At 52.5% G+C, this 15,027-nt stretch overlaps 1 protein-coding gene across 1 annotated transcript in view; it reads right to left on the reverse strand.

Annotated features, from left to right (window-relative positions):
• Positions 1-15,027, reverse strand: part of PPP3CC (protein phosphatase 3 catalytic subunit gamma) — a 744,021-nt gene that overhangs the window by 41,235 nt on the left and 687,759 nt on the right. Inside the window, exon 13 of the mRNA XM_086943633.1 lies at positions 7,350-7,379. Within this exon, the coding sequence (XP_086799759.1) occupies positions 7,350-7,379 (30 nt within the window). The remainder of the gene's footprint in view (positions 1-7,349; positions 7,380-15,027) is intronic.

Here is a 15,027-nt window from a genome sequence, read left to right on the forward strand (position 1 = left end):
GCATCGGCGGAGCTGTGTGGTGGGTGCATCGGCGGAGCTGTGTGATGGGTGCATCGGCGGAGCTGTGTGGTGGGTGCTTCGGCGGAGCTGTGTGGTGGGTGATTCTGTGGAGCTGTGTGGTGGGTGCATCTGTGGAGCTGTGTGGTGGGTGCATCTGTGGAGCTGTGTGGTGGGTGCCTCGGTGGAGCTGTGTGCATCGGTGGAGCTGTGTGGTGGGTGCCTCGGTGGAGCTGTGTGGTGGGTGCATAGGTGGAGCTGTGTGGTGGGTGCATAGGTGGAGCTGTGTGGTGGGTGCATCGGTGGAGCTGGGTGGTGGGTGCATCGGTGGAGTTGGGTGGTGGGTGCATCGGTGGAGTTGGGTGGTGGGTGCATCGGTGGAGCTGTGTCGGTGGAGCTGTGTGGTGGCTGCATCGGTGGAGCTGTGTGGTGGGTGCATCGGTGGAGCTGTGTGGTGGGTGCATTGGCGGTGCTGTGTGGTGGGTGCATCGGCGGAGCTGTGTGGTGGGTGCATCGACGGAGCTGTGTGGTGGGTGCATCGGCGGAGCTGTGTGGTGGGTGCATCGGCGGAGCTGTGTGATGGGTGCATCGGCGGAGCTGTGTGGTGGGTGCTTCGGCGGAGCTGTGTGGTGTGTGTATCTGTGGAGCTGTGTGGTGGGTGATTCTGTGGAGCTGTGTGGTGGGTGCATCTGTGGAGCTGTGTGGTGGGTGCCTCGGTGGAGCTGTGTGGTGGGTGCCTCGGTGGAGCTGTGTGGTGGGTGCCTCGGTGGAGCTGTGTGGTGGGTGCCTCGGTGGAGCTGTGTGGTGGGTGCCTCGGTGGAGCTGTGTGGTGGGTGCATAGGTGGAGCTGTGTGGTGGGTGCATAGGTGGAGCTGTGTGGTGGGTGCATCGGTGGAGCTGTGTGGTGGGTGCATCGGTGGAGCTGGGTGGTGGGTGCATCAGTGGAGTTGGGTGGTGGGTGCATCGGTGGAGCTGTGTCGGTGGAGCTGTATGGTGGCTGCATCGGTGGAGCTGTGTGGTGGGTGCATCGGTGGAGCTGTGTGGTGGGTGCCTCGGTGGAGCTGTGTGGTGGGTGCATCGGTGGAGCTGTGTAGGTGGGGCTGTGTGGTGGGTGCATCGGTGAAGCTGTGTGGTGGGTGCAGTGGTGGAGCTGTGTGGTGGGTGCAGTGGTGGAGCTGTGTGGTGGGTGCATCGGTGGAACCGTGTGGTGGGTGCATCGGTGAAGCTGTGTGGTGGGTGCATCGGTGAAGCTGTGTGGTGGGTGCATCAGTGGAGCTCTGTGGTGGGTGCATCAGTGGAGCTGTGTGGTGGGTGCATCAGTGGAGCTCTGTGGTGGGTGCATCAGTGGAGCTGTGTGGTGGGTGCATCAGTGGAGCTGTGTGGTGGGTGCATCAGTGGAGCTGTGTCGGTGGAGCTGTGTGGTGGGTGCATCAGTGGAGCTCTGTGGTGGGTGCATCAGTGGAGCTCTGTGGTGGGTGCATCAGTGGAGCTGTGTGGTGGGTGCATCGGTGGAGCTGTGTCGGTGGAGCTGTGTGGTGGGTGCATCAGTGGAGCTGTGTGGTGGGTGCATTGGTGGAGCTGTGTGGTGGGTGCATTGGTGGAGCTGTGTCGGTGGAGCTGTGTGGTGGGTGCATTGGTGGAGCTGGGTGGTGGGTGCATCGGTGGAGCTTAGTGGGTGCATTGGTGAGCTTAGTTGGAGCATCGGTGGAGCTGTGTGGTGGGTGCATTGGTGGAGCTCTGTGGTGGGTGCATCGGTGGAGCTGTGTGGTGGGTGCATCGGTGGAGCTGTGTTGGTGGAACTGTGTGGTGGGTGCATCAGTGGAGCTGTGTGGTGGGTGCATCGGTGGAGCTGTGTGGTGGGTGCATTGGTGGAGCTGGGTGGTGGGTGCATCGGTGGAGCTGTGTAGGTGGAGCTGTGTGGTGGGTGCATCGGTGGAGCTGGGCGGTGGGTGCATCAGTGGAGCTGTGTGGTGGGTGCATTGGTGGAGCTGTGTGGTGGGTGCATCGTTGGAGCTTAGTGGGTGCATTGGTGGAGCTGTGTGGTGGGTGCATCGGTGGAGCTTAGTTGGTGCATCAGTGGAGCTGTGTGGTGGGTGCATCGGTGGAGCTGTGTGGTGGGTGTCACGGCGGAGCTGTGTGGTGGGTGCATCGGTGGAGCTGTGTCGGTGGAGCTGTGTGGTGGGTGCATCGGTGGAGCTGGGTGGTGGGTGCATCGATGGAGCTGGGTGGTGGGTGCATCGGTGGAGCTGGGTGGTGGGTGCATCGGTGGAGCTGGGTGGTGGGTGCATCAGTGGAGCTGGGTGGTGGGTGCATCAGTGGAGCTGTGTGGTGGGTGCATCGGTGGAGCTGTGTGGTGGGTGCATAGGTGGAGCTCTGTGGTGGGTGCATCAGTGGAGCTGTGTGGTGGGTGTATTGGTGGAGCTGTGTGTGGGTGCCTCGGGGGAACTGTGCGGTGGGTGCATCGGTGGAGCTGTGTGGTGGGTGCATCGGTGGAGCTGTGTAGGTGGAGCTGTGTGGTGGGTGCATTGGTGGAGCTGTGTGGTGGGTGCATTGGTGGAGCTGTGTAGTGGGTGCATCGGTGGAGATGTGTGGTGGGTGCCTCAGTGGAGCTGTGTGGTGGGTGCATCGGTGAAGCTGTGTGGTGGGTGCATCAGTGGAGTTTAGTGGGTGCATTGGTGGAGCTTAGTTGGAGCATCAGTGGAGCTGTGTGGTGGGTGCATCGGTGGAGCTGGGTGGTGGGTGCATCGGTGGAGCTGTGTGGAGGGTGCATCGGTGGAGCTGGGTGGTAGGTGCATCTGTGGAGCTTTGTGGTGGGTGCATCTGTGGAGCTGTTTGGTGGGTGCCTCAGTGGAGCTGTGTCTTGGGAGCATCAGTGAAGCTGTGTGGTGGGGTCATCTGTGGAGCTCTGTGGTGGGTTCATCGGTGGAGCTCTGCGGTGGGTTCATCGGTGGAGCTGTGTCGATGGAGCTGTGTGGTGGTTGCATCAGTGGAGCTGTGTGGAGGGTGCATCGGTGGAGCTGTGTCGGTGGAGCTGTGTGGTGGTTGCATCAGTGGAGCTGTGTGGTGGGTGCATCGGTGGAGCTGTGTCGGTGGAGCTGTTTGGTGGGTGCATCGGTAGAGCTATGTGGTAGGTGCATCAGTGGAGCTGTGTGGTGGGTGCATCGGTAGAGCTGGGTGGTGGGTGCATCTGTGGAGCTGTGTGGTGGGTGCATCTGTGGAGCGGTGTGGTGGGTGCATCTGTGGAGCTGTGTGGTGGGTGCATCTGTGGAGCTGTGTGGTGGGTGCCTCGGTGGAGCTGTGTCTTGGGTGCATCAGTGGAGCTGTGTGGTGGGGTCATCTTTGGAGCTCTGTGGTGGATTCATCGGTGGAGCTGTGTCGGAGGAGCTGTGTGGTGGTTGCATCAGTGGAGCTGTGTGGTGGGTGCATCGGTGGAGCTGTGTGGTGGGTGCATCGGTGGAACTGTGTGGTGGGTGCATCAGTGGAGCTGTGTGGTGGGTGCATCGGTGGAGCTGTATGGTGGGTGCATCAGTGGAGCTGTGTGGTGGGTGCATCGGTGGAGCTGTGTGGTAGGTGAATCGGTGGAGTTGTGTGGTGGGTGCCTCTGTGGAGCTGTGTGATGGGTGCCTCGGTTGAGCTGGGTGGTGGGTGCATCGGTGTAGCTGTGTGGTGGGTGCATCTGTGGAGCTGTGTGGTGGGTGCTTCTGTGGAGCTGTGTGGTGGGTGCCTCGATGGAGCTGTGTGGTGGGTGCCTCGATGGAGCTGTGTGGTGGGTGCCTCGGTGGAGCTGTGTGGTGGGTGCATCAGTGGAGCTGTGTGGTGGGTGCATCGGTGGAACTGTGTGGTGGGTGCATCGGTGGAACTGTGTGGTGGGTGCATCGGTGGAACTGTGTGGTGGGTGCATCGGTGGAGCTGTGTGGTGGGTGCATCGGTGGAGCTGTGTAGGTGGAGCTGTGTGGTGGGTGGCACTTTTTATAAATCATTAGTAAAAGAGATTAATGAAATTCAACTAAAGCCCACATATAGCAGAAGAGGAGAAAGCTCTAGTAACGGGATTCAGGATGAATGTATTCCTTTGAAGCAAATCGCCAGCATGTGAAAGGTGTAAAATAGCAATCAGCGAAAATGCCAGCAAAAGACTTTATAAAATTCTGTGTGGCCCTGATAAAATAATTAGAGCGTTTAATTATATCAAGACCAACAACGGTTATTGTTTCAAGAGCAGCGTGCGAGATGGTTAGGCTGCAATATAAACAAGCCCTCGGCATTACTGTGGTGGGAAGGGGGGGCGGGGAGAGGCAAGAAGGGAAGAATAGGGGCCGGGAGCAGGAGCCTTTGATGTGCCGGCCGGCCGGCCGTGCAGTGAATAATTAGGTGAGGAGAAATGCCGGCTGGGGGAAGCTTGAGATGCCTGAGGAGGCTGGTGGCTTTGCTGTGCACGCGCTCTCGGGCACTGCAGCAAATCGCCGAGATGGTTAAGCTCTGTTTAAGCCACAATATAGCTCGCCAGCTATGCGCTTGAGCGCATCAGCAGGCGAGCCCTAAAAAGGGATCTTGCATGGTGTCTTTTGAGCTTTTTGGGGCATTAAACTTAGGGAGACCAATTGACCCCAGCAAGAGTAGTATGCACTTCTACTGCGCTACCTTCATGCCTTTATCAGGAAAGATTAGGTTACCTGGGACTGTAGGAAGCAAACACTAGTGGCTTTCCCCCTAACATCTGCTCACAGGAGCCTGGGCACAGAGCAATCCCCATCAGGCATTAGGGGCCATGGAACAGTAGTGAAGTTTCTCTCATCACTACAGAGATATTTTGCAGAAACCTGCAGTACCCAGTCCCATATGCCTCTTATCCGAGTGCAACAGTTAGAATCCTGTAATGAAGCGATGTGTCTCTTCTGGTACTAGCATCTTCTCTGACTTGGAAATAAGCCATGACATCAGCAGGGCCAGGTAAGTAACAGAGCAGAAAGGGCAGGAACTCACACGATGTAAAATTTCAAGTTAAGGCGCGCAGGCCAACAGGCAAGAACAGCTTAGCTTTTTTTCGTGGAGTATACCATACCCTTTTCAGATTACTCGACCTATGAATATCCTCCAGGCACCAGACTGGATCAGGAAAACCTATTCCTCAGCAATAGCACTCGAGAACCAATAGGTGGCATCACACACCTTCGATGGTGGTCTAGCTACCTTCCCCTTGTGACAACATCAGGCTTTATGGCACTAACTGGTATGCTAGTATCCGTTTCTTTGATTTTATCAGCACTCTATCAAGATGTGTAGAGAGGATTTGAGCAACAGCGACAACAGCAGCAGAAGCATTTTTGCATACCTTGAGATCTTATAAATAGCGGCACTAACTTATCAGGGGAGGTGGGAGGGCAGCGTGGAATCAACAGAAATACATATATTATATCCACCAGAAATGTTATTAACATGGGTAACTATATTTTTCTTCTAGAAGATACTTCTACAATAAGATTCCTCACTTTATGAACAAATACCAAAAGCAATACACTTAAGGATGTGGGACTGAGTGGGTCAACCACGCTCTGCCAAAATATCCATCACTCGGGAATTCATCACTATGTACCTAAGCCTTGAGAAAGCAATCTTATACAAAGGTATACAGTGATCAAACACCAACCACTGCTGCCAAAGCACTTATGAAGAGTGCACAAATGGTAGCTGAATGATATTTTTTAGCCATGGCATTAAAGATCTTTCTACACAGGGTGGCTCAATGTGAGACTATGGTTTGTAACCGCTTCAACTTTTCTTGGCTCCAGTCACTACCACAAGGAGCCGACTGTCCACCCTGTTTTGTGCTGTTGATGTGATAGAATACAGTATGCCAGTGGTATGGTCTAAGTAATCTCTCCTCTTCCTTGGTTGGGGTGAATGCAAAGTAGCCCCTTGTTTGGACGGAAAAGAGTATAGGATGGTGGACGAATAGGGGCTGCCATTCAAGGACTACAAGCTGGCGTGATTGCCGTGAAGCATACAGCCTGCAATTAAGTAAACTAAGCAAGAAACTCTGCATCAGTTTGAGAGACAAAGCCAGAAAATCTGCCAAACTCACACCTGATTCCTACCTCTGGGATCATTTATGCTGACTTTGGTGGGTCAGGTTGTCAAGAAAAGCTCAGGCAGCAGCTGCGGCGGCAATGGCTTAATGGGCTCTGTAATAGCTTGAATATGCTCATAGGAAGAGACTAGCGTTGGGGGAACAGTGCCAGTCTCTTCAAATGGTCTCAGGATTGAGATCATTTCATAAAAGAAGAAGTCCTCTACCTACTAGGTTTTTAAAAAAACCAACATTTTTTATTGGAGGACCTTGAGGATTGTTCCATGCCTGTGACTTCTCTAAAGAAGAGAAAAGGGATCCCTTACAGACAATTACCTAAAATAATTTGGCTAACCGCTCTCGGATGGCTTTCGGACTCATGGGAAAGCAACAATCAAAGTCTGAGGGGTAGTGATTGGATCCTAGATGCTACTTACTGATGTGGTGGATTCACACGACATCATCATCTTATGCCACCGTCAACAAAGTTTAAATACCAAATTCCTATGATGTGAGATGTGACCTAGTCATTATAGATTTTGGTGAGGAATTTCCATGGCAAAGAATAAAGAAGAGCTCCATTCAGCGTCATATATAGCCTGAAGTCACATCTGGGGCAGACTGAGCAGAAACTGAAGTAATGAGGAGCCATCTGACAGTCCTGGAGAGCTACTGAAGCTTGTATGTATGTATGTAGTACTATTGATATAGCGGGAACCTAGATATGAAGCAACGGAGGGTGAGAGGTCAAAAGAGTATCTACAAGATGGTGTACATCAAGTGGGGATCCACAAATACCTTTTACACACATTTAGGAGCAGTGAGATGAAGTGATCAGGCCAGAATCATACAATGTTTGAGTCTAGCTCTGAGACTATTGCTGGGGATTAAAAGCTTTCAGGATCCAGTCGGGAGCTGGTAGGATATTCATAAGGTGGACAATATGTAGAAAGGAGTATCCAGCATAAAGTTCCAGTTATAGAATGTAGGACATGTTAAAAAAATTAAGGTCTGCCTCTTAGGAAATTAAATTGATTTTATATAACCCGGTCTTAGCTGACTGTACTGACTGCCAGTGGCAAAAGGAATCCCTACTGTGACTCACATTTACATCTTTCTGTGGGTATGTCCAGAGGCAGAGCAGGAAACTATGCATTACAGTTTACAGTGTTCACTTATAACAAATCACAGGGACACATTTGCCAAAGAAATAGGCACCTAAATATTGTGCACGTGTTAACAGACAATGAAAGAGACAAAAAGACCAGTAAGAAATGTTTCATACCTTCTTGTGCTTCAACCGCTTCCACCGTGGCTGCAGACCCAGCATAAAACAAGGAGAAGAAAACAGAGTGAATGAGACACACATATTCTACTATTGTAGGAGTTTTAGAACAAGTTCTGAGCTGGGCAGCATACAAACAAAGGCACCCTAACTAGGTAATAACAGCCCCATCCGTATGTGACAATATTTGAGGTCAGGAGGATTTTGGAAAGGAGAATGTTGAGCAAGAACTTGCTAAGTTCTGAGTGAGCCAACGTGGAAGGATAGTGCAGCATTACCTTCTTGCTCTCTTACTAGTTAGTCATTACTGGCTTGAGGAGAGCACACCTAATTAGAGAAGCAACCACTGCAACATGTTCACCAATAGAAAATACTAAATAAAGAGCCCACGATCCACCCCTCAGGCAGAAGAAATGAAAAACAGATAGAAAACATGGTTTTGTCTCTGTGGTTGTTCAAGAATACCATTAGCTTGACTATAGGTTTGTGTTCTCCTACCATAAAATAGTGCAGGCACAAGTTAACAAATGTGGAAGGCACAGCAAGCACCTCAGGCCGTGCATGGTGTGGACCCACTCTAAAGTTTTGTTTAAGTCACAGTTGGAGTCTCAACAAACCTATGAGAGTGGGTCACAGACCCTGCATGTTCGGAGTTTGGAGGTTCCTGTAAAGGCGAGCATTTACTGTTGGTATATCCAGAAATACATTTTGAGTGTGCAGGTGGGCACTTGCTTTGGATGCCAGATTCCCATCATGCTGGAGCATGGCTCATAAATAGTGGTTTGGTGCTCACTTTAGATGCCCCTGAGTCCATGGTCAGAACCTCACCAGAGCATACAGTGTGCAAAAAGGCACTAGCTCCTGGTATTGAGAAAGAGTGGCTCAGGAAAGGTGTTGTCGGGCACTTGATTCAGACATGTTTAGATCCAGGACCCCACTGGAGAGCAAAGCTTGCTCCGCCAAGTTACGATTTGGGAAAGCCACAAACAGTGAAGTCATGAAGGTGTCCTCCAAGATAAGGAGAACCTGGATGACAGCTTGTTGCAGGATGGTGGGACACAATCAAATCCCAGCACTGTTACTGGCAGCTCAAGTCATGCACATGAGGCACCAACACTCTGAAGCTGAACATGCAGACATAGGCAGGGCTTAGTATTGAGCAGTTGCCTGGCCAATGAGCACGCCTTTCACTAATGAGGTAATCTGGAAGCAGGGGGGGCCCTAGAAGCCCACTTATGTTCAGCTGGGAATGAGAGTTCCCCAACTAATGTGATGTCAGCCTATCAGATGTGTAACATTGAACAAGGGAACAAGTCTTTGATCCAAGTCATCTGGCAAGATGCTGATTGCCGACTGTTTGTTACAAGTATGTTATATGACAATAATAACAATAACACCAAAGAGATCCAAAGTTAACATCCTTTAGGGAAGGTTCACATGGGGCCTGGTACTGTAGTCTGTGTTTACAGAGACACAATGAAAGCATTTATGGGACCTATTTGGTGTTTCCTACTGCTTCACCTTTATTGAAGATTGGTTATTCATGACTGGGATTTACAGCTGGTACTTTATATATTTCAGGGCCATGCATTTGAGCAATAATTGGCTCTAGACTTCAGTATCATGATGTTAAACACCTTATTCCTTGTGAAAGTCACTTCAGCACAGAGTTTGGGAGAACTGAGTTCCCCATCTTGTAAAATTAATTCTATTTGTGTATTCTTGGACAGGTGGATATTGAGCTTAGGTACCTATTGGTGCTAAAAGTGGTATCTCAGTTTCTTCTGCAACAAGGTGCTGTGCTGTTTCATTAATATCCAGAACTCTATATGTTCAGGTGAATGCTAGTCCGGGTGATGGGATGCTCCGAATGTAAATGTTAGTGCTGCACATAAAGGCTGAAGCCTTCCACAGTGCTGCCAGGTTACCGGGTCAGGTTAGTGATGTTAGCCGATTCGCCGCCCCGCTCCCGCCTCCCAGCTGCTCCTCCCTCCCTCACCGCCTTAAAGGGCGGCCGCTGTGCGGAGACTGAGCGGGAGGCGCGCCAGAGGCAAGCTCGTCTGCACCCGTCTGTGCCTGGACCGCGCCCAGCGCCAGACCCCCTGGTCCCCGCGACCGCCACCACGACGGCAGACTCCAATACGACGCCAGCACTCTCCTCACACTCCACGCCGGACGCGACCACAACTGCTTCCAGGCAGCCCCGAAACGCACCCACAGACCCTTCTCCTGCCGCACCTGCAGCTTCACCTGTGATAGAGACATCAAACCTCCTAGGTCCGGACCCAACCACCTTTGCTGCATACTCCTCAACACTCGCTCCGCACGCAAACACGCCGTCGAGCTCTGGGACCTATTCGACACCTTCACCAGCACATTGCCTTCTTGACGAGACCTGGTGGAACGACTCCTCGGCTCCCGACATCGCCATAGACATCCCGGACGGCTACAAGACCACCCGCAGAGATCGCGTCAACGGAATCGGAGGAGGAATAGCCATCGTCCACCCTCAAGGTCTCCACCCACTCAGAAGACATCTTCAACACCGCCGAACACCTGCACTTCCGGGTCCACACCGACCTCAGCGGTACACTCATCTACAGACCCCCCCTGGGCACAGTTCAGCGACTCCATTGCCTACCTCGCGAGCACCCACGCTCTCGCCTCCACAGACTTCATCCTCCTCGGGGACTTGAACTTCCACCTCGAGAACAACAGCAACGTCAACTCCGCCACCATGATCGACAACCTCGCCAACCTCGGCCTCAGACAACTCGTCACCACACCCACCCACGCCGCCGGTCACACGCTTGACCCAATTTTCTCCACAAGCACCCACGTCGCCTTCAACCACACCAACGAACTCCACTGGACCGACCACCGCTGCATCCACTTCACCTTCAAGAAACCCACCACGTACCACAGCACCCAACAGCTGCCCCGCCGCTGCTGGAGTAAAATCACCGAATATCAGCTGACCACTATCCTCGCACAGAAACCACCCACCGCCCCCGCCAACCCAGACGCCGCCGCCCGCAACCTCAGACAGTGGACCAACGACTGCGCCAACACCCTCGCCCCGCTCAGGAAACCCACCAACAGCCGCACCAGCAAGAAAGCCACCTGGTTCACCGAAGAACTCCAGACCTCCAAACGTGCATGCAGGACACTGGAGAATATGGCTCTACTAACGTACATCGGCCAGCCAAGCAGCCCACAAGGACGCCACCCGCAGAAATCACCACCTCATCAGACTAGCCAAAAGATCCTCCTTCAAAACCCGCCTGGACAACAACGCACGCGACAGCAAAGAACTCTTCATCATCGTGAAAGAACTCTCAAACCCCAGCGCCAACGACATCCCACCCTCACAAGAACTGTGCGACTCACTGGCCACCTTCTTCCACGGCAAGATCAACGACATCCACGACAGCTTCAACACCACGATAGCCCCGACTACGCCAGACTCCACTTTCCCTGCGAACACCACCCGCATCAACCACCTGACCTCCTGTTCCAACGTCAACGACGACGAGACACGCAAGATCATGAACTCCATCCACTCAGGATCACCGTCAGACCCCTGCCCACACCATGTATTCAACAAAGCAGATGCAGCCATCGCACCCCAACTACGGAAGGTCATCAACATCTCCTTAGAGACAGCTACATTCCCGGAAAGCTGGCAGCACACCGAGATCAGCGCCCTCCTCAAGAAGCCCAAGGCGGACCCCAAGGACCTCAAGAACTTCCGGCCCATCTCCCTGCTCCTGTTCCTGGCGAAGGTCATCGAGAAAATCATCAACATGCAACTAGCCCGCCACCTCGAGGACAACAACATCCTAGACCCGTCCCAGTCCGGATTCAGACGAAACCACAGATACATCCCACATCGCCGCCACAGACGACATCAGATGCCAACTAGACAACGGCGAAACATCAGCCCTCATCCTCCTGGACCTGGCAGCCGCCTTCAACACGGTCTGCCACCGCACACTGAAGACTCTCCTCCAAGAAGCCGGAATTCAAGAAAAGGCCCTCGACTGGTCCACGTCCTTCCTCTCCGGCAAAACCCAGAGCGTCTGCCTCCCACCCTTCAGATCCAAAGCCAACGACTTCATTTGCGGAGTACCCCAGGGCTCATCCCCCAGCCCGACGCTGTTCGACGTCTACATGGACTCCCTCGCACAAGTGGCCCGCCAGCATAACCTCAACATCTCCTACGCCGACGATACGCAGCTCATCCTCTCCTCCACCAAGGACACACACACTGTCAAAACCAACCTCCACGAAGGAATGAAGGCCGTCGCCGAATGGATAAGAAGCAGCCGACTCAAGCTGAACTCGGACAAGACGGAGGTCCTTATCCTCGGACTGACCCCCTCAGCCTGGGACGATTCCTGGTGGCCAACCACGCTGGGAACATCACTGACACCCACTGACCACGCACGCAACCTAGGATTAATCCTACAACTCCTCCCTCTCCATGTCGAAGCAGGTCATCGCCGTCCCCTCCTCCTGCTACAACACCCTCCGCATACTGCGCAGGATCTACAAGTGGATCCTTACCGTAACGAGAAGAACGGTGACTCAGGCCATCGTCAACAGCAGACTGGACTACGGCAACGCACTCTATGCAGGAATCCCAGCCAAACACCTCGATGACTGCAATGCATCCAAAACGCCTCCGCCCGACTCATCCTCAATGTCCCTCGCCGCAGCCACATCACCCTCCACCTGAGAAACCTACGCTGGCTCCCCGTCGACAAGAGAATCACCTTCAAGCTCCTCACCCACGCACCAAAAGTACCTCACAACACTGGACCAGCCTACTCCTCCAAACAACTTCTGGCACTTCAGGGCAATTGGCCGCTTAGTGCCCTTACCTTCACACGCATTGGAAACCTCTGCATATTACAATCAAACCCCACTATATCATCCCCCCAGAAATCCGGTTTACCGAATTCTCCTTTGCTACCCGTTACCCCTGAGGCCCTTTCCCGGCCCCCTCCCATCCACTGTTCCCCGCCTGTAGTATCAGTCTATCTTCTCAACACCCGCTCAGCGGTTAAACATCAACTAGAGCTCTTTAATTTCCTGCATACGATCAAACCTAACATCCTGATTCTTACTGAAACCTGGTTCTAACCTGACTCTCTGCCTGACGTCCTAGCAGCCCTCACTGACTCATACTATGTTCTACGTGCTGATCGCCCCGAGGGGAAGGTTGGAGGCGGAGTGGCCCTAATTGCCCGCTCCGACCTCCAGTTCCAGCTCTTGCCATTCCCTTCTATCACTGCTGTTGATTTCTTAGTTGTCCTTTCCGTCTCCCTTGTGGTCCCACTCACATGTGCACTCTTCATCGACCTCCCCAATCTATGCCTCACTTCATCCCTGCAGTACAGGAACTACTGGCAACTTTGGTGGTCAATAATTCCTCTGTTCTGGTACTAGGCGATTTCAATTTCTGGCCTACCGACCCTCATGAAGATCATATATCTAAAGACTTTATAGAATCGCTCTGTACTTTGAATCTTACCTCACATATACATTCCCCAACTCACATACACGGACACATCCTGGATCAGGTATGGTCAGCTAACTTATGTATTTCCTCCCCTCTAGTCACCCCTGCCCTTGGTCCGACCACTTTTTTTCTTTCTTTCTCCCTTGACCTAGGAATTGACACAAAGTCTCCACTCCCTAGCAACATCTGGGCACGTAATTGGAATCATGTGGACCTAGCCACACTCGGTTCTTCCCTCTTAGTTTCACCCCCCCTCCTGGCTGACATCGCCCCCAACTCTCAAGTTGCTGCTATCAATTGCTCACTCTCCCCAACCTGCGATCAAGTGGCCCCCCTTAAACTGGTCAGAACTCGCCGCCTCCACGAGGCCAATATATGGTTTACCACCGAGCTTAAAGATAAAAAAACTTGCACTCAGGCAGGCCGAGCGCCACTGGAGGCGTGGATATTGCTCTGCATCAAAATTACAATACATTACTCTCCTTCAGGACTATGCGAAAGCCATCCTTCTTGCAAAATCGGAACATTTCTCATCCAAGATTCTCCTTGCGGCAAACAAACCCAAGGAAATTTTTACTATTGTTCATGAGCTAGCCACTTCTGATAGAACTACCCTCAAGCCAGTTCCCTCACAACTCCTCTGCAATTCCTTAATGAATACTTCACTGAAAAAATCGCAACCATCAAGCTCAATATTCCCCCGCCTTCCCCTTCTTTCTCATGTACCCAAACCCTCGCTTAATCCTTTTTTCCTAGACCAATTCACCCTGATTTCCAAGGAAGTTATCTCCACTCTGCTCAAGAAGGTCAAATCAGGGTCTCCCTCAGACAGCTGCCCTGCCCACATTTTGAGAGAGATTTTCTCCACTTGTCCTGAGCCTCCATTAACTCTCCTCAATAACTCTCTCACCCAGGGAATTGTCCCTGATCTGTTCAAATCAGCTAAAGAAATTCCTATTTTTAAAAAGCCAGGTGCTGATCCCTCCTCTCTTTCCAACTTTCGTCCTATCTCTTTACTCCCGTTCCTGGGAAAGATTTTGGAGAGTCACGTTACCACATGCCTCAGCGCCTTTGTTGAGGAGAACCACTTCCTGGCTCCTCACCAGGCAGGCCTTCGCCCATCACATTCTATGGAATTTGTTGTCCTTTCTGTCCTGGACGAGCTCAGAGGGAGTGCTGATATCAACTCCTCTCAGGCTCTGGTCCTCCTCGATTTGTCCGCTGCCTTTGACACGGTCGATCACTCCATCCTTCTCGACCGTGTCAAAGGCGCCGGCATCGGGGGACCCGCCTAGGCCTGGCTCACCTCTTTTCTAGGGAACCACATACAGGCCGTTCAGCTGACTGGCTTTTCTGCTCCCACACGCTTTGTTCTCTGCGGGGGTCCCCCAGGGCTCCTCTTTCTTCCCCCTTTTTTTTATTGTTTACATCGATCCCCTCATTTCTGCTCTGCAAAAAATGGAGGTCACGGTATTCAATTATGCCGATGACCTCCAGCTTATCTTCAACCTCTCCCCCCTCTCAGCCTCAATTCTCAACTTTCAAACCATCATGACCTTCATCAGCGACTGGATGCATGGCAACCATCTAAAGCTAAATCCCGATAAGACAGAGTTGGTACTTACGGGCGGCTCTCCCAGTCCCTGGACCTCTGCTTTCTGGCCTCTCTCCCTTGGTCCTCCCCCTTTACCCTCTGCTTCTGTAAAAACCCTGGGAATTAAAGTCAGCAAGGACCTCACAATGCGCCTCCAGATTAGCACTGTGGTTTCATCATCCTTTCTGACTCTCCGAACCATACGCAAAATCTCCCGCTTCTTCTCTTTTACAGCTCTCAAACTCATTCTCCTTGCCATGATCATGTCACGCCTTGATTATGGCAATGGCTTGTATGTAGGTGTTCCAGTATGCGAACTCCGGCACTTACAACTAATTCAAAACCAGGCGGCCCGTCTGATTTACAGACTCCCTAAAACCCACCATGTCACCCAGTTGTTAAAATCTCTCCACTGGCTGCCCATCTTTGAACGATCCCTATTCAAGATGGGCTGCACGATTTTTCTGGCCTTGGCTGGCACTGCGCCAGCCTTTATCAATTTCAAAATTAAAGCTTATGTCCCCAACAGAGATCTGCGTTCCTCCTCCCAGCTTCTC

This window comes from Lissotriton vulgaris, chromosome 11 (genome assembly GCF_964263255.1).
Source record: "Lissotriton vulgaris chromosome 11, aLisVul1.2, whole genome shotgun sequence".
NCBI classification, from domain to species: Eukaryota; Metazoa; Chordata; class Amphibia; order Caudata; family Salamandridae; genus Lissotriton; species Lissotriton vulgaris.